At 43.0% G+C, this 20,956-nt stretch overlaps 1 protein-coding gene across 6 annotated transcripts in view; it reads right to left on the bottom strand.

The window, feature by feature from the left end:
• LOC104967500 (muscleblind-like protein 1) overlaps positions 1-20,956 on the bottom strand; it is a 73,948-nt gene that overhangs the window by 39,721 nt on the left and 13,271 nt on the right. For 5 of the 6 annotated variants that reach the window (XM_010796972.1, XM_010796977.1, XM_010796971.1 and 2 more), the window contains exon 2: positions 16,220-17,224. The exons of the other annotated variant lie outside the window; for it this stretch is intronic. In XM_010796972.1, coding sequence (XP_010795274.1) covers positions 16,220-16,393 — 174 coding nt within the window. In that variant the 5' untranslated portion in view covers positions 16,394-17,224. The remainder of the gene's footprint in view (positions 1-16,219; positions 17,225-20,956) is intronic. 6 annotated transcript variants of the gene reach the window in all.

Genomic DNA, 20,956 nt, shown 5'->3' with positions numbered 1-20,956 from the left:
GGGAACGTGTCTCCCACCCTCGAGGGCGAACAACGCGAACTACCAAGGGTGATCCGACCATAAAAACGCTCTTCGCGAAACCGCTCTCCCTCCCTCCATTTCCTTTAACAGACACCAATTAAAAGAAGGGAATGGCTGTTTTCCCGAGGTGGTCGGAGTCGTGGTGCAAGAGAGGATCGCAACACAACGACCGACGACCGTAGAAAAGGGTCCATTCCCTTCGGTAAGTCGTACATAACGACAGTTGCAGTCGACGGTCGGTTTTGAACTACGGTTTAAACAGGCCGAACAACCCGTACATGACACACTTACCTGTAGAACTAAACCAGCCCTTATCGACAAGTAGGTGTCACTACAGCCTGGGACCGGACATCCTGCGCTAACTTAAAAGCTGTTTGCTAGGGTGGGAAGGAGTGCACGCATTTGAACAGCCACCAGTTGGCCGTGGCCGCCCAGAGGAAAAATAGTTTCGCGTCCATCGCGTACTAAAGGGCTTTGGACAAGGAGCTGTCACAACGCAACTTCTTGCGCAACGGGGTGACGAGCCTGGTCTTTGAGAGGTAGAGTTACAAGAAGGGTGTTATACGTGGAGAGTGTATCTCTTCGCGTTATTTCCGGAAGTCGAGGTATTATCTCTGTAGGGTCCACCGAGACAGAGAGGCGCGAAGTCGTTACCACGGTTAGTGCCTAAAGGAGGTTGTAATGTAATAGTGTGTCTGTGTATTTACGACACTCAAACAGTCATTACAACACTGCACGCACACCACACCCCGGTCGTCTGAGCACTCCTACAAGACATAGACGGCAGAGGGACGCGGAGGCGTTCCGAGGTACTGGCAGGTGTGACACGGTAGAAGGGCTAGAGAACCCGACCACTGCCGAGTCACCGTGTGTGATTTTATCCCTCTCTCCTTTTGTGATGAAATCTGATTTCATATAAAGTATTTACAAATAACTATTATAATGTAGGAGCTTTCCGTTACTTTTCTAGTAAACATTTTCTTTTCCGTAATAGATATACGGAACTATAGAATATCGGATGCTAAACATCTTTTCATCCTTTATTTTTTTTTCTTTTAGTAGTATGGAAGACGTACCCGACCATGTCATCCCGGGTAGACGTTCGCCCCCTAGTCCTACCCTGCCGGAGTGCAAGGCGCCTCCGAGTCCTAGCGACAGTCTACCTGGGTAGTCTCCGTCTTGGTTTGGGTCCTGTTAGTGAGTCAGGACTATGAAGGGGTGGTAGTCTGAGACGAAGCGAGTCTGCCAAATCGTTGCGATCACGGAGGACATGCAAAGTACTCAGAGAAAGAAAACAGGTAAAACCTTTATATTGGCGAAGCAGAGATAGTAGAGAGAGAGAGAAGAGGAGAGAGAGAGAGCAAGATAGTATAGATAGATAATTAGATAGCAAAAGATAGAGAGATAGTTATATAGATAGATAAGAGAGAGTTAGATAGATAGAGAGTTAGAGAGAGAGATAGATGTCGTCATCCGTTTTTCCGCAACGATATCGTTGTGCAGTACACAAATGCGCGCTTTAGTTATCGCGCTCCCGCGATAACTAAGCTCCAATTTGTACTGCCAATCCTATATCGTTGGGAAAAACAGATGACGAAATCTATCTTGTCTCTCTAACTATCTATCTATGTAACTCCTCTCCTCTATCTTATCTATATTAACTATCTTTCTATCTCTTGATCTATCTAATTATCTATCTTGATCTATCTATCTCTTCTCTCTCTCTATTACTCTCTCTCTATCTTATCTCCTCGGCCAAATATAACGGTTTACCCTGTTTTTTCTCTAGTACTTACATGTCCTCCGTATCGCAACGTTTGGCAGACTCGCTTCTTCTCAGACCTACCACCCCTTCATAGTCCTGACTCACTCAAAAGGACCCAACAAGCGGAGACTACCAATAGACTGTCGCTAGGACTCGGAGGCGCCCTTGCACTCCGGCCAGGGTTAGGACTAGGGGCGAACGTCTACCCGGATGACATGGCCGGGTTACGTCTTCCAATACTACTAAGAACCAAAAAATAAAGATAAAAGCATGTTTAGCATCCGATAAAAAATTCTATAGTTCCGTTATCTAATTAGCGGAAAAAGAAATGTTACTGAGAAAACTAACGGAAAAGCTCCTACATTATAATAGTTTATTTGTCAAATAACTTTATATGAAATCAGATTATCACAAAAAGAGAGAGGATAATCACACACGGGTGACCGACAGCGTGGTCGGGTTCTCTAGTCCTTTCTACCGTGTCCACACCTGCCAGTACCTCGAACGTCCTCCAGTCCCTCTGCCGTCTATGTCTTGTAGGAGTGCCTCAGACGACCGGGTGTGGTGTGCGTGCAGTGTTGTAATGACTGTTTGAGTGTCGTAAATACACAGACACACTATTACATTACAACCTCCTTTAGGCACTTAACGGTGTTAACGCTCGGTGGACCCTAACAGAGATAATACCTCGACCTTCCGGAAATACGCGAAAGAGATACACTCTCACGTATAACACCCTTCTTGTAACTCTACCTCTCAAAGACCAGGCTCGGTCACCCCGTTGCGCAAGAAGTTGGCGTTGGTGACAGCTCCTTGTCCAAAGCCCTTTAGTACGCGATGGACGCGAAACTATTTTTCTCTCTGGGCGGCCACGGCCAACTGGTGGCTGTTCAAATGCGTGCACTCCTTCCACACCCTAGCAAAACAGCTTTTAAGTTAGCGCAGGATGTCCGGTCCCAGGCTGTAGTGACACCTTACTTGTCGATAAGGGCTGGTTTAGTTCTACAGGGTAAGTGTGTCATGTTACGGTTTGTTCGGCCTGTTAAACCGTAGTTCAAAACCGACCGTCGACTGCAACTGTCGTTTATGTACGACTTACCGAAGGAATGGACCCTTTTCTACGGTCGTCCCGGTCGTTGGTTGCCCGATCCTTCTCTTGCACCACGACTCCGACCACCTCGGGAAACAACCATTTCCCTTCTTTATATTGGTGTCTGTTAAGAAATGGAGGGAGGGAGAGCGGTTTCGCGAAGAGCGGTTTTTATGGTCGGATCACCCTTGGTAGTTCGCGTTGTTCGCCCCTCGAGGGTGGGAGACACGTTCCCCTCTAGACTCGACAAGTCGTGGTTCCACGACTTCTCGCTGTTTTACACGAAGAGTCAGATGTCACGTTCGGCTCCTCTTTGGCACTGTTATGAGTCGTGCGTTGTGGTCGTACACCGGTAGAGGTGTCTTTCTTTCTTTTTCGGTCTCTGACACCTTATGAATGTTGGTGAGTTTTCACCCCCAACTGCACACGAGCTAGTTTTACCGAGCGGGTATAAGCCACTTTCCATCCGATAAATAACAATAATAATAATAATAATAATAATAATAATAATAAAATCCGGATATCTTTTGTGACGTAACCAGTTAGCAAAAATGATTTAGGATACAAAAGAGAGTCCACCGTGGCGCATCTACGGGCAACGACAGAAATATTACACGACCTAGAGCGACGGTAGTTACGGACCCACGACATGTCCTCGACGTACTCGGTCCTTCTTGTATGGCTCTTCCCTGAAGTACGAGGTTCGACCGTGTGCTCGACGCGCGACTCACCTACCGTAGTTTTCGCGGTGGTGAACGCCTGGAACGGGAAGGTCGCCACGACCACGTCTTCTCGCGTCTCTTACTGGACGTACCACTTCCGCGTGACGTACGTCTTATTTTGCAAGACGTTTAACACAGTTCACACCCCTACGACACACACCGTTTACGTGTCGGTTCCACGAGTCACAAACGTTGTTAAACACAAACTCACAAACACCTTCGCAACACTAGCTACACAAGCAAGAATAACAAGAAGAAGAGACTATAAAAAACAATAAACATATGCAAGACACAATAGACAGACAAGTTAATATATTGTTTATGTAATAATATAATTAAATATAATAACAGTACACAACAAAAAAATACTCATCTTCCGATAGTCTTCTATACTTCGTAAAAATGGAAAATGCTTTGTGTTCGGATTGTAGTTCGCAAATATCGCTCTCACCCAATATAAAGATGGTATCTTATACCGTCGCTAGGAGCGCGACAACTAAACGCGCATTATTTGTACTGCACAACGATATCGTTGCGGGAAAAACAGATGACGACAAGGATATCTATCTCTCTCTCTACTCTTATCTATACTACCTATCTATATATATATCTATGATCTATCTCTCTATCTGTCTATCTATCAATATCTATCTATCTCCTCTCTCTATCTCTATATATGGATTATTTGGTTCAGATTGTGGTTCGTAAATTTCTGACATCGCTTAAAATATGAAGTACACAGACATGTTTATATATTATACGCCTCAGTTGTCTACTATAACATATGTAAGTAGGGACACGCTAGTTTCGAGTGACAACATACCATGTAACAATGGAACCATTAGCTGTATCGCACCATTTGAAATGGGCAACCGCCACCAAAAATCCATATGTTCGTGGAGACCGCCAAGATCACAATTTCGCTCTGTGATGTACTTCCCCAACCCCCGAGCACAGTGTACTGACCTAGCTCAGTCTGAGCTCAGCGTATATACCCTGGGTCTGGACGGATGATTGTGCACTACTTCTGAACTAACTGACCCATACGGTACGTGCACTAACAACCGTAGCGTACTCTGTATACCTCTACTTTCCTGAACTGAACATTTTAACTTCACCAACAAGCTTACCTATATAATGTAATCAAACAAGATTGCTACTAACCACTAATATCGCGGCGAGCTTTTGTCCGTTGTGATCTGCGTCGTCCGTCGTTGTACCGTGCCATCGAAATGAGGTGTATCAGTTCATACTCTACTCCCCTATCAAGCCAGCTACTGCATTATCTTGCTCTTGTCAGCCATCCGCCCGAGTCGTATTTCTAGTCACTGTCATTGAGGTGTTGTGAGGTTGAAGTAAGCAGTGATGTTTCTTTGGGGTGCGTATCATTCCACGGCGACTTGCACAGCGTCGTTGATCTTCGATTGAAAGTCAAATTCCGATGCAAGTCGAACCAAAGTTTAGCTATGTACCATGTAACGTTCTTTCTCCGTTTGCCATTTACGTGTGATCTGTTTGCGGTTCCTAAGTAAAACTGATGGGCTACACTGGTCGACAGTCTCTCTCTATCGTTTAAGCAGAATCAACTACCTTTAATCACTTCTCCTTGTTTAATTCAGTAACTGTGTCTAAAGTTACATCGGTCACGACTGCGACCAACCGCCAAGATCACAATCGTCATGTACATTTAGAATTTATATACATTAACGTTTGGTGACCTACCAGTAAGAATGGACTCGTAGACGGATTGTCTGGAAACGTCAGGATACGAATAACGGGTGTCACAGACCGCTTATCCTGCGATATTATCAGTAGCCAGATTTAGCTAAGTTTACTAATCACAGATACATTACTTCCCAGTATCACACGAATTTTCGATAAGTATTGTGTCAGTAAATGGAACTATGTTTCGCTGTGACCCGACATCTGTAGTCCTTAATAATTACTGAACCTATCTGAACGACTGAAGTAGTGTCACTGATTATGAAAGATCTTTGACCATCCAGTTCCTGAACCTCTGAACGAGAATAATCTGATGTAGGGTGGCGACCGACGTATGACTACATGTGGACCCGCCTAAGTTTCCTAAGAATCCCGATTTTCATGTCTAGATGACGCTTAAATCTCTTGAGGAAAGGTCTACCCAACAGTCAAGACTATACGTCCTGCAGCATTCAACACAAGTGACTCTCGTCAGTGTTAACGACATCGGATTTTCATCGCGGATAAACATAGGAATTATCAGGAGCTTCCGAAGATGAGTCATTACTTGTGTCATGTTAGACCTTCTCCGCGTTGTGATTACAAGAACCTCTAGGTTACTCTTATGACTCTTTAAACTAGGTCTCCATTTAGCCACTCCCATAGCTTCAACAAACACGTTTAATTACACCCTACGGTTACTTGTAGGAGGCAGACGTCCACTTATGAGGGCTAATGACAGGCTATTATTCTACGAACCTCTGTGATGCTATAATCGCTCCTACCCCGTTTACGAAGGGTCTCAACGCTGCTAAATCTTTATAGCTTTCGTGTCCGGTGGGCACGGAATCCGGTTTGGAAGTTAGCGGAAAAACATCTGGTGTAAGGAGTACGACTTGTCAAGTACTGCACAAAGGCAACTGTTCAGTTGCAGTGATGTGGTCATAGTCTCGGTTGAATGTACTTAAGTCCCGATCCGGGACCACACTAGCCAAGACAACTGCCCTGCGTGTAGTACCTTTAGTAAACGCACTAGGTTATGCTACCTGCCGACAAGCAGTATCTTTCCTGGATCCATGGTAAGGAGGTGTGCGTAATAACAAGAGGTAAGTGAGTACTATCTCGGTGTACTTGTCCACTATTCACGACAATAACTGGTCACCACAGTTCACGACATTTATACGAGTAACCTATAATCAAGCGTCCGGAAGGTGACGAAATTAACGGGGGACCTTCATTAACGTAGCAAGGATGTATTGTGTCAAAAATAACATTACGGCGATGAGATAATGCACCGTATATGTTGCAGTAATAGCACCAGACGGCTTGGCTATTAGTACGCACATAAGACGATTTACGTGACAGGTATTGATAACTAGCCGTTATGTGTGATCGGACCGATAAAGGAACAAAAAAACCACTATCTGCACCCTCGTTGAGCATACTAACTTAGCAATGCTAGTAACTCAGAGTGCGTCTGCTGACTGAGTACTGTTGGTGTTAGTGTCATTTGACTGCGAAGTTTTGAGTACGTGCCCCTTAGCTAGGGATTGTAAGGGTTTATCGTTTCCGCGTAGTGACACCTCAAGGTATTGCACTAAATATGAATCTGATACTCTTGCCAGGTACGCTATAGATAACACCTTACTGACAATTCGTTAATTTTGAGGATTGCATGCTTGTACAAATAATCGTCGCTCAAATCCTCGGAGGATCGCCAGCCTAACTTCTACGATCACTTATGGCCAGTTGACTTGTGCAGTCGTACTCTCCTAAGCTTTCATCGATGTATAATGACTAGTACGTGGACGTGTAGTCTGTTCTAGGTCTTATGTAGAAATTTGATATCTCTGTCATGTATGACTATTTGTGGAGTCTGAAGTCTGTCATCGTCGTGAGAAGTTTGACGCTGCGATGTATGACTATTTGTGAACGTGTAGTCTGCGTCCCTCTCCTGAGAAATTTCATCCTGTATGTATCGACTATTGTGGACTTGTAGTCGTCTCGTCCCGGGGAAGAGTTTAGTACTTCCAGGTTGAGACAACGACACTAAAGGCCCTCAAAAGTCAAAAATGGTAGTATACTTCTCCAAGTCTGCTAAGACCCTAAGTGCATCAACAACACTCCTTGTACAATACGTCTCGATAATCTAGTGTGTGGTTCTAACGAAATTTTTTGCTTACGAGGAAATCCAGATTAAATTCCCCAGCATAGTTACTCGTCTCTCGCTCACAACACAACGTTTTCCGCTGAAGTGAGTCTAGAGAGACCGAAGACAATACTCTTCTTTTGACAGACGAAACCAACCATGTTACGATACTCATCAAGTGACTATAGTTTTTGGCCCTTGAGATTGTTCACTTTAACAGTTTAGGTTTATGTGAAAAAGTGAATGAGACCCAAACAAACCGAGAAGAAGACGATCGCACTCAAAGTCGGCTGTGGAGGTCCTCGGAAGTTGTCGCACGACACTCGCGTCACACATCGGGCGTCGACTCGTCGGTACAACGTACTGACACAAACGAACTACCAATACGGAGGCATAACAAAATTTTTCACCCCCCCTTTGGTACAGTGTCGATTGGAAAAGACAATTGTCGGCACACACACAACACACTGTTCAGCACCAAGGTGCTGAAGAGCGACAAAATGGTGCTCTCAGTCTACCAGTGCAAGCCGAGGAGAAACGTGACAATACTCAGCACGCAACACCAGCATGTGGCCATCTCCACAGAAAGAAAGAAAAAGCCAGAGACTGTGGAATACTACAACCACTCAAAAGTGGGGGTTGACGTGCTCGATCAAATGGCTCGCCAATATTCGGTGAAAGGTAGGCTATTATTGTTATTGTTATTATTATTATTATTATTATTATTATTATTTTAGGCCTATAGAAAACACTGCATTGGTCAATCGTTTTTACTAAATCCTATGTTTCCCTCAGGTGGCACGCGTAGATGGCCCATTGCTGTCTTTTATAATGTGCTGGATCTCGCTGCCATCAATGCCTGGGTGCTGTACAGGAGCTGCATGAGCCAGGAGAACATACCGAGAAGGGACTTCATGCTCCAGCTAGCACACGATCTGCGCGCTAAGAAAGGGCATCAAAAGCGCCACCACTTGCGGACCTGCCCTTCAGCGGTGCTGGTGCAGAAGAGCGCAGGAGAATGACCTGCATGGTGAAGGCGCACTGCATGCAGAATAAAACATTCTGCAAATGTGTCAAGTGTGGGGATGCTGTGTGTGGCAAATGCACAGCCAAGGTGCTCAGTGTTTGCAACAATTGTGTTTGAGTGTTTGTGAAGCGTTGTGATCGATGTGTTCGTTCTTATTGTTCTTCTTCTCTGATATTTGTTGTTATTTGTATACGTTCTGTGTTATCTGTTGTTCAATTATATAACAAATACATTATTATATTAATTTATATTATTGTCATGTTGTTTTTTTTTTATGAGTAGAAGGCTATCAGAAGATATGAAGCATTTTTACCTTTACGAAACACAAGCCTAACATCAAGCGTTTATTAGCGAGAGTGGGTAATATTTCTACCATAGAATATGCAGCGATCCTCACGCTGTTGATTTCGCGCGTAAACATAAACATGACGTGTTGCTATCGCAACGCCTTTTGTCTACTGCTGTTCCTATAGATAGATAGATAGATAGATGGATATATATATATAGATAGATAGATAATATATATATAGATAGATAGATATATATATAGATAGAGAGATAGACAGATAGATAGTTATAGATAGATAGAGAGATAGAGATATATACCTAAACAAAACACAAGTCTAACACCAAGCATTTAAATCAGCACTGTAGCGATATTTTATACTTCATGCTATCTGTACAAACTATATAATATGAAAAGCTGAAAGTCCACAGATTATATTGGTATACATATCATCCCTGTGCGATCAAAACTCACTGTTCTGTATGATACATTGTACCTTGGAAATCAATAGCGGGTAAACTTTACCCGTTGGCGGTTTTAGGTATCCAGCGACCTCTGGCGGTTCTAGTGTTAAAGAAGAAATAATGTGCTATATAGTGCTTCTACTGTGCCATGCTTTGATGTTCAAAAAGCTCTTTATTTTTCTCATACTGCCTGTGCTGCAGCACCTCTTTTCACCCTCTGTCTGAAACCAGAGCTCAGTCTGCTCTGATTGGTTAGCTGGCCGGCTCTGTTGTGAACCACTTATGTCCCTTTCACACACAACATATGTGTATATATATATTTATAAAACGGACAAGTAAAATCAAGCAATCTGATTGGTTCTTAGCCGTGATATACTGAGCATATACCACGGGTAGAATTGTAAGTTACTTTTCACAACAAGTCAGTATCCCTCCGCGTCTGAGAAAAACAGTATACCGTTGGTCTGGAACAAGAAAGCAGCGGAGAAGTAACGGGGCAGAAGCCGTCCTTTTTGACGCAGCGGTCCAGACATAGACATCAAACGCCAAAACATATTCAGTGTGCAGTTCTAAGGGGGTTCGTGTCGGGCCGAACCACGCCCCTTAGCTGTGACATAATGACCATATACCACGGCCTGTCGTGAGCTATTGCTTAAATATATATATATATATATATATGTGCTGCCCCTTTAAGAGGGCCTGCAAAGGGTTTTGGGTTTTGCACTGGGTGTCCATAAATACTTGCCGTAGTTTCCTGTTTCTGTCTGTAAGTACCATTCCATATATTGTCTGTGTATATTTAGTTGCATATTTAAATTGATTATATGCAAACATGTAGAACAATGAATGATGCTAAACTTGTTAGCCGGTGAGCAGCAGTTGAAATGTTTGTAGCGTTTATGCTAAAAGGTACTCTGCTGTTTAGTCTTGTTTATCTGTATTTAGTGCTTAATGTGACAACGTCTCGTGACTGTGTATTTTGTTCATTTCAGTTTTACAAAAATGGAAATGGAAATTAATCAGTAACATCCTAAACTGACCTGCTGTTTCCTGGGTGTTTATTCCTGATCGTGTTAAGCTATCTGCCAAGCCTGCAATTCCAAAATATTCTTGCAAGGGCAGAATAGTGAAAAGACAACCATCCCTGTAGGATTTGCCACAGAAGATGGGATACCAGTTGAAACAACCGCATTCTTCTGTCATCAAAGCTACAGTCTACATGATGGCAGACAACAAGGATGAGTGGGAAACACGATCATAATGCTCCATCACCTCACGCTCAAGCCGCATGTCCTCAGTCAACACCATGGCAGCTAGAGCTCGTGCAAAAGCAGAGGCTGCACGTGTCCAGGCCTCTTTTGCACAAAGAGAAGCTGACATGATTCAAAAGAAAGCTGAGCTTAAAGCTAGTCTCAACACATTGCGGCTAGAAAGTGCTGCTGCAGTTGCCATCGCTGAAGCTGAAGTTCTCGAAGCAGCTGCTGAGGGTGCATATGGAGATCCAGATCGTGCAAGCCTAAAGAGTGCGTACACTGAGTGGTACAAGGGGAATCCAGCACCTGACTCTCACCAAGACTCAAAGCCACAACAACCCATACCCACACCGGGGCGCCAGCACGCAATGGACGACGGTGAGCAAGCTAAAGGCTACATGGGAAGAGGTGCTGTACAGCCACATGAGTTCATTGAAGGTGAATTTCCTAAATTACCTGCTCAACATGCACACAATCAGGAGCGAGATGCCAGCCAGATATATCGCCCTGCTGAAGGTCCATCCAGAAACATCTACAGCCATCATGAGCAGTCACATGCAGAAAGACCATCCAGTCATGTTCATCAACCTGCTCAGCCACATGCAGATGTTTCACCCGGAGCCAATGAGTCTCATTCATCAGCTACAGCAGATTTGGCCAAGTATTTAATACGTCGGGAAATGGTTAGCTCCGGGCTATTGCAGTTTGATGACCAGCCGGAAAACTATTGGGCCTGGAAAGCATCATTCCTCAGTTCCACAGAGGGCTTGAACCTGTCATCAAGAGAAGAGCTCGACCTCCTGTGTAAATGGCTTGGACCGAAATCCTCTGAACATGCAAAGAGAATCAGATCGGTTCACATCCATAATGCGGCAGCAGGTGTAAATATGCTGTGGCAAAGGTTGGAAGATTGTTATGGGTCACCTGATGCTGAAATGCACTAACCCAAAAAAGTTGATGATTTCCCAAAAATCAACAGAGAAAATTTAAAGTTGAGGGAGCTGGGAGACATTCTTCTGGAGCTTGAAGCCGCCAAGGCAGATGGATTTAGACATATCTCGTGGCATAACCCCAATCGTCCAAAAGCTGCCCTATTCCCTGCATGACAAGTTGGTCTCTCTAGCATCAAGTTACAAAGAAACACACAGAGTATCGTATCCACAATTCTTCATCTTTGCAAAGTATGTTTGTGACCAGGCCAAGATACTCAATGATCCAAGCTTTGCCCAGCTCACAGGTGGTCCGAGTATAAGCAAGATTGAGGAGCCTTTCAAACCCAACATGAGAACTCCACTCTCCGTAAGGAGGACAGACTTTGATAACAGCTATGAAAGCACAACAGAAAAAAGAGCTGTCGACCAAGATAAGCAATGTCCACTCGACCACAAACCACACCCTCTCAGGAAATGCCGTGGTTTCAGGTACAAATCTCTGGATGAGAGAAAAGTCTATCTTAAGGATTCAAACATTTGCTTTAGGTGTTGTGCATCAACCAGCCACCAAACCAAAGACTGACAAAAAGGTTCAGTGCAGAGAACGCAACAGTGACCGCCACCCTACTGCACTACATCCAGGACCGGCTCCATGGACAACAGGGGCCGCAGTAACCTCAAGATATCAAGGCGGGGAGCAAGACGAATCTCCTCCTTTCGCTGTCACGTCAAAATGCACTGACATCTGTGGGACTGAAGTAAGGCCAAGATCGGGTTTTGCACTGTGTGTCCATAAATGCTTGCCGTAGTTTCCTGTATCAGGCTGTCTATGGAGCACATGGGTTGTTTCCTGTCAACAAAATCCTTGCTCAAATCCTAGGGTCTTTATGTCTGTAATTACCAAATCTTATATTGTCTTAGTTGCACATTTAAACTGAGTATATTCAAAAAACATGTACTGTAGAACAATGACTGATGCTGAACTTGTTAGCCTGTGAACAGCAGTTGAAATGTTTGTAGCATTTATGCTAACAGGTACGCTGCTGTTTGGAATGTTTGTTTAGTCTTGCTTATTTGTATTTAGTGCTTAAAGCGACAACGTCTCGTGACTGTGTATTTGGTTTGTGTTTCAGTTTTACAAAATGGAAGTTGAAATGGAAATTATTAAGTAAACATCCAAAACTGAGCTGCTGTCTCCTGGGTGTTTATTTCCGTGTTAAGCTATCTGCCAAGCCTGCAATCCAAAAGTATTCTTGCTAAGAATATAAAATACCATCTGATTTTGTAATTACAATAAAATAACACTTTTTCACCCAAATACTACATATGTACATTTCTCAAACAGTATTTAAAAATATTGTTAAGAATGAGACATGTAATTTCATAAATTGCTAACTTCTAAACACTGAATCCTAAAAGACTAAATGTGTCTATTTCAGTGAGTTCCCCTTATCTGTAACTATTTACTCATTGTATTTGCATAATTTGACACTAACAAAAAAACATTATTGTACAAAAAACCCCAAAAATGAATAAGAGGAGTCTGAGATTAGTATGATAAAACACATACTTTTGAATGTCAAACGTCTTTCAAACCTCATTGTAACAAAATGCAACAAATCTGGTCAGAAGAGAAAGAAAAAAATACAGCTTTTAATCGTCTTTCTGTGTCACTCATGAATAACTCTAAATAATCACCACTTATTCATATCCATTACGTTTTTAGTGTCGGTTAGTGTTACATGTATCATTCCTGGATGGGCTTGTTAGACTTTATGTTACCATTGAAGAACAATTTTATATTTATGGCTAATTTATAATCGGCACAGAAAGACATATTTGTAGATATGAAAACAATAATTACAGCATACACCCCAAAACAAATGAATATGTTTTTAACATTGTACAATTTAGGTAGCTTATAAGGGTTTCCTGTGATTTTCACCAATCCAATTTAAGTATTTAAAACTCATTTTTTGGTGAATCCAATGTAGCTCTTTGGCTAACTCTCACCTGTTTCCCGTCACGGCCCCGGTAATGCGTCAGCCTAAACTTTTAGCTTTTTATTCTCTAACAATGAAATGCAGCCTTATGCCCAGCTGCTAATAGCAACAAGCTGCTGAATTCCTGTGTCAGGAGCCAAAAGGACGACCAATTAGAATCGGAGAGATTAATGGTCACACAGAGCACACAGCCCACACCGTGGAATTTGTTCTCTGCTTTTAACCCATCCTAGTATAGGAGCAGTGCAGCTACTGTAGACCTCCTTGTTTTCTGTAATCACAGTTGTCCATCAAGTCCGAAACTTTTGTTTATTTTTGCCTTTTCAAACTTGACTGCAGTCATAAATGTTTACTGAGTCAGCACCTCAAATTCTGCATTGATTTGTTCTAAGTTGTGCTGTGTACCCTGACAGATTCCTAAATGTTCTTTGGTGCTGAAGGGATTCCAGACCTCTCCTTCAGACATATTTCCTATTTGCCTCTTTCGTCTCGCCACCCGTTGATTGAATCTTTCCACTATATTCACTGCATAAAAAACACCTTTTTTAAAGTTCAGACAGTTTATAAGAGAGAAATAAAGATATCTAAACATAAGGACCAACTGGCAACTGAAAACTGAGGTTTTAGAATGAAAAACGATACAGAACAAAGTGTTTTTAGTAAATATGAGAAGGAAAACTGAATACAAAGAGAAAGATGAATTAATAGTATCCATATCCCTTTCCATTTCTCCAGCTGGCCCCCAGTTCTTTTGCCAGCCTGCGTTTTTATCAGGAATGAACGGTAGATTGTATGCCAAATTGTCTGTGAGTGCGAAGACACGTGTAGCATCATCCATTCCTTTTTTTTTTTCAAAATCTTCCCATCCGTCCTTCCAAATCCCCTTGCCCCTCTCTCCATGCCTAGCTGTGTATTATGAATCCATTTGCAGATAAAGCAGATATATCATTCTGTCATGGAGGCAGAGAGGGGAGGTAAACTGTGGAATGCCCTGGCACTGAGAGAAGGGAAGGGCGCTAAGCACAGTGCTACGCTTCCTCGCACATTCCCTGCTGCTCCTGCTCTCAGCCTCTCGGCTCAGCCTGCATGTCTGTTTTCATGATCCATGCGATTCCCTTGCAGCCTCCCGTTCCTATTCCTACCTTACCTTTCCCAACCAAACCCACCCAAGCCATCGGAGCTGCATCCAAGCATCCCAGAACTGTAATAACACAATGCCTGGATTATCAGTAAAATCTCCCCCCTGTTTTAAAACAAGGTAGGCTGGGGTCTGGATGGGCTCGACTGACTCCCAACTCTTGTCTCCATTTACAGAGAATAACACCCTGCTTGCCAATCAGATAGAAGACAAATTACAGAGCATGTGCACAGCACAGTAGACATACTTTAAGGATTCAGAATCATTGTGCTTAGTTGAGCCAAAATACTGAGATTGACTTTGCTGATGTCACTCGATCCAACACATTTCCATGATCTGGAATAATGAGGCAGCAGGCTGAAAAGCAGCAGTGTGAGCGTGTTAGAATGCCATGTGTGCAATTTCTCTGCGTGTGACTTGTATACACATGTACTTGTCTTCATAAACTATATTACAGGAGGCCAGGGTTTATGTTTGGCTCTCAGCCATGACACATGCTGCCACAGCTGACCCTTTACACTCTCTTCTACTGCTCTAGTAAATGAAGTGTGAGCAGATGTATTTTCACAGAGAATGATTACTGTAAACTGTGGACAGTCTGTTTATTGCTGAGAATATGAGCTGTACGTTGTTTTTGGATCTCATTTGCTAATGAGATCCAATATGTGCATCTTTAAGTGAAAACTACGTACATTATACAGCCTCACAAACTGCTAGCGTGGCTGCAGGTCTTAGTCTCAAATTTAACTTAAACCACAAACCTTCATTAATTCTTGATTTTGTCTCTAAAAGCGAAATACTCATTGATGACTCAAACACCAGTCTCGTGTGTATGTTGTACTGTAGCATATACTGTATATTGAATTTGTAAGAGACAGTGTCAGATAACACCTAGCGTGACAAAATGACACAAACATCTTGCCCATTATTGACACGTGTATATGTCCATATAGGATGCAACAATATTTCCCAAATTTTAGATTCTGTCCCTTTATTTTTCCTTTCTCATTTTATTTGTTCCCTTGTTTGATTTTCTGTCTCTTAGGGATCGAGGGAGAGAGTGAGAAAAGAGCTGCCTGGTGGGAGTGTGTTGTCCCAGTGCCAGGGCAAAAATAGAGAGTAAATTACAGAGCCTTCTGAGAACACCCCACTGTGTGGCATGACCTCAAAATAACACACAGACATACACTAGCAGGCTTACATACAATTATAGAATACACAGAGTGCTGCCCTATTTCTATATTTCCTATTCAGCCTGTTGAAGTGACGATCAGACAGAAAACCTCTGTGCCGACTGAGAGTCCTGTACTCAAATGATGTGCCAGTGAAGGAAACTCTGACTCTGATTCACAGATGTTATTGCGATTGCTGTCCCATCTCAGCTTACCAAGACACATACACCCAGTTTTTATATGTGCATGTTTTCATCCCTATCCCATGGCATAAACGTGCATGGATAAAGAAACAATATCTCACTTTTCACTAAATGTACTACATACTACTACTGTTTTCCTACTCCACCTCCTCTTTAGGTCTAGCACATTCTGGCATCTGCAAAACCCCAAAATAGAACTACTGAAAACAATTTCTTGTCAACGCTGCATGCTAGGAAACTGAGAAAAGACAAGGCTGTGATGGATGGACGTTATTGGTGTTTGTCGTACTCACCTTGAGTGAGTCAAAACAGGCAATGACTCTGCCGTTTTCTACTTGACAGCTCTTGGCAGGGTGGGCGAACTTGCACTCACTGTCCGGTCGTGAACAGGTTCCTCTCTGGAATTCTCGACAAACCTCCAACGTCAGCCACTTTGTGTCCCGCATCTGTGTCACATTTACCGCCATCTCGAACCAGGCAGGATGGGTCGATCAATAGAAATAGATATCCAACAAATGCAGTTATGTTTGTGTCTGTTTTTTTCTATTGACACTGGGACAAATATTGAGAAAGAAGAGGTAAAGGACATGGGAAAATGCTATTTTAAGAGGTTTTTTTGTCCCCAAGGTGTGATTCTGAGGTGAAGACCTGGGAATTGTCTACCACCTGCGCCCCATCCTAAGAGTCTTTGTGTTGCTGTATTAGAAATCCTTCACAACATGTCACCCAAGGCCTGGGCTGGTGACGGCCTTCTTGGGTTTGCTTTGTAATCTCTTTGGATTTCCTTCTCAAACACACACACCAGTTCTGGCTTTTGCCTCGCTCCTCTGCTGAACCGTCAGATGAGACAAATGGCAAAACACATTATCGATCGAGCTGGCCCATGATGAAAAGCTGAAGGGCTTTAGGAGAGGAGGACGAAGGAGAAATATGAACAGGAGGGTGAGGTTGAGAAGGATGAGGCTGTGGTGGAGGGGACAGTTATCTCCTTCCGATCACAGGAGCCGATTAATGCTGTCTGTCTTTGGTGTCAGGCTGGGTCGGCAGAGGAGTCTGGGGGTGTTGACTTCCACAGATGAGGGCTGACTGGCATGGATGGTATAAGGTCTGGCTGGCAAAAAGCGGAGGGAAGGATGAATGTGGCAGTAGTGTGGAGACAGGATCAGTGGATGGCGGTAGCAGTCATGGGGCTTCGAGTGTGGCTGGCACCTCAGGCAGACATGGACAGGCACAGAGGCAGAGGGGCTTCAGTGAAGCCAAAGAGCCACAGGGGTCAGCGAAAGAAGGCACAATTCTCTCTGTGAAAAAGGAGGGAAGAGTGTCAGTGAGGCACGGCTTAAAACTTGCACTCACAAACAAACACACAGCAACACACATACACCCTAATGTTAAAGCTCTCCCGCACACATTTAGATTCATACAAACTGCTTTATTTGAACATGTTTCCAAGTCATTATTTTGCACATCCTCTATTACGTTAGCCCTCACAGAGACCGCCGGGCTCTCAGCTTGAAAATCAAACACCATAGCTAACAGTAAAGCTCACGCATTCAGGCGCAGACAATTTATTACAAAGGGCGACAGCAAAGGAGAGGGAGAGAGGGGAGGAACGGAAGAACATTTGTAATTTTTTGTGATTCTTATTAACACATATCAGCCTCAGTCAACATTATTACAGAAACAAAAGACAAAACATTTGACAGACTTTAACACTTTCTTAGGACTTCTTAATGTCTGTTTTGAGCTTGTGCTTTGAAAGATAACACTACATTTATTATACTTATCAATAACAACAAGCGAGTTCTTGAGTATCAAATAGTGATTTGATCAATAATACATCTTCCAATCAGCTGTTGAGATGGACTGCTGGCAGGTGGCCATGAAAGACAAAAGAGATAAGGACTAGATGATGACAGTATACGAGAAAAATAAGGAATGTGAACTATTTCTGCTGTTTTGCCACACAGTCATGTACTGTAGGCTCCTTTAACCCACTAATCCAACACTTCCTGACCTCTCTGCTCACATTTTCGGATATTGAAAGAACAGACTGCCCCCCAAATCTCATACAGCTGCTTCACTTATAGTAGGGCCCTGAACCCTACATCCCACATGTGGTTAGATTACTTCTAAGCCCCCACGCTCAGATGTAATGCCTTGAATATGCTGACATGCACTGCACTGTTATTACCCTTAACGCAACCAGACCAACGTGTGTAAGGGCGCATGCCTAAAATACAAATAACCTTTATAAAAGATGTGCAACATACAATGGTATGAACTTTGTTTCAGTGAAAAATGTAACACATTTCTCTGATAGTTGATACTATCTTGCCTGGGAAAAGTTTCAATCTTAGCAGACTATTATTAGCCTGCTGCAGGAGCTAAGGTTTGCTTCCTAGATGTTAGTGAAGTTAGTGTATTTTCTCTCAGATTACTATCACAACACGTTCTTGAAACTGAAAGAAATCATTAACTGAAGAGTAAGATTTAAAGGGTAAATTGTACGATAAAAATGATAAAGCTATTAACCAAAAAACGACCCTGAACACAACAAACACAAGAGTAATTATATGTAACAGTAATAGAGCATCCAATGATTGAATCTGGAATCATTATTACTGCATAAAACTGGTGATTTTGATTAAACTTGACCAGAAGTAAAAGAGAGAAGCAAGAGAGGAGGGAATACAAATAATAAAGTAAAAGTACTCCTTTGTGTCATGCTCTCTTCTCGTATTCAGGCTGGTCACATTTGTGGTGAACTACTTTTTCAGCACAGGGTTATTTTAGGCTGTGAGTTTTAAGGCCAGGGCAGTCCACTGCATCTGGCAGGAAGACTGTGGTACAGTAGGGATATAGAATACAGAGAGGGAAACCATCACCAATCCCTAAAATGTGGGGTAGCAAATTGGTCTTCTACATCGTTTATTCTTGCTCACTTTCTGACCTTTGCTAAAACTTTCTGAATTACACCAAAGATGACCAGATGTTAGGATGGTAGGAGCAAAAAAAAATGCTGTTCATTTGTGGCCGTTCTGAGTGTGGGTCATGCTAACGCCGCTATAAAACACATGAGGGGTTTCTGGCGCGTACTTCCAGATATGCTTATTTTTTATCCATCCATTTTCTTCCGCTTATCCGTGGTCGGGTCGCGGAGGTAGCAGCTCCAGCAGAGAGCCCCAAACTTTCTTTTCCCTGGCCACATCAACCAGCTCTGACTGGGGGATCCCAAGGCGCTCCCAGGCCAGCGAAGAGATATAATCCCTCCACCTGGTCCTAGGTCTACCCCTTGGTCTCTTCCCAGCTGAACGTGCCTGGAACACCTACCTAGGGAGGTGCCCAGGTGGCATCCTAACTAGGTGCCCGAACCACCTCAACTGGCTCCTTTCGACGCAAAGGAGGAGCGGTTCAACTCCGAGTCCCTCACGCTCCATTGTTCCCTCACTCGAGAACAAGACCCCAAGATACTTGAACTCCTTCACTTGGGGTAAGGACTCATTCCCTACTTGGAGTGGACAGTCCATCGGTTTCCTGCTGAGCACCATGGCCTCAGATTTGGAGGTGCTGATCCTCATCCCAGCCGCTTCACACTCGGTTACGAACCGATCCAGTGAGTGCTGAAGGTCGCAGACCGATGAAGCCATTATTTTTTTAGACAGAGTAAAAAGTGCCATTTTCAGATTTTTTTTCTTAAACTTTTTTAAACCTGACATTACCTATCCACAATTAAAAACAGTTTCTTTGTCAAATTCATTATAATATTTTCATATTTTTTACCAGTGACATGAATTCCACTGTCGACACAGCTCATTAGCTTTGCCACAAATGTGAGCAATGCTAATGAGCTGCTTTCAACGTATAATCAAAATCTCTTTTTGATTTTGACCACCCTGTTGTAGACTGTCGAGGAACACAACCAAACCAACCACATTTTTTTTGGGATGCAGCATGTTCCCCCTAAAGGCCCTGACACACCTAGTCGACAGTTGTCAGTCAATCAGTGTCAGAACGTTGGAGAGCATCTGTTGCTTTAGTTTTTGCGGTGTTTCCTGCTCTGTTGCCACTTGTCTGCATTTTTTGGGTTGAGTGAGTGTGAATTTGTGGCTTTGGAAGTGGAGAAGAGGCGACATCAGTCAGCCTCTGTTGCTGCTAGTTCTTTTGATGTCAATTTGGTTTTTGTCTGTGCTTTAAACATTCCAAAAGAAACATCAATACTTTTATTTTGCATTTTTTGACAGTGCAGATAAAAGAACAGGAAAGAGGGAGGGAGGCAACATCAGATTTGAACCTGGCCACCAGGCAGGCAGACTGACTAGAGCTACCAGGGTGCCTACATTTATTAGAAATATTTCAGATTCTCTAAATCCATCAGAGGTAATCAGTAAAAGGAGTATCTATTTGTTGAAAACAGGAATCATTTTTGTACTGTATCTACATATTCCTAAAGCAGATCACAAATGCATTTTAACGTTCACGATAGAAATTCAAGTCAGTTGTACTGAACCCAAGCATGCACTGACTTAAAAGAGAATATGCCCCATTTTTAATAACCGCATGAGTGAAAGAAAGCGAAAGATGGAAAATGTACACAAATTACAAACCAAACGGAGTCCTAAGGCAATGCCAATATAGTTTTCCTACGAGTCATATTTTATTTGGGTTTTAATACACTTCTTTCGTGATACCGTTGAAGCAATGACGAAGCTCACAGCCGTGAGGTTTGACATTAAATAAAGTAGATTTCATAAATGGGGCTCCACCTACATGTATTATTAGCCCCAGTTCCACATGGATATATCTTGTGCCAAAGGCTTGAACTACATTCCCATCAGACAAGCACAACCCATTTGAAAACCCAGAGTGAGCGAGGCTCATTAGGCGAGGCTCATGTCAAAACAGAGGATTAAAATGTAGGCGTAAAAAATTAGATAAATTACTCTGGCAATGAGGAAATATATAAATATAGGAGTCATCAATAAGCATCTTAGCATGTATGAATAATGCATGTGGCCATTTCCCATAGCCAG

Source organism: Notothenia coriiceps, unplaced genomic scaffold (assembly GCF_000735185.1).
Source record: "Notothenia coriiceps isolate Sejong01 unplaced genomic scaffold, NC01 NC01_scaffold00037430, whole genome shotgun sequence".
In the NCBI taxonomy this organism is placed as follows: Eukaryota; Metazoa; Chordata; class Actinopteri; order Perciformes; family Nototheniidae; genus Notothenia; species Notothenia coriiceps.
This window is presented reverse-complemented; position numbering and strand designations above follow the sequence as displayed.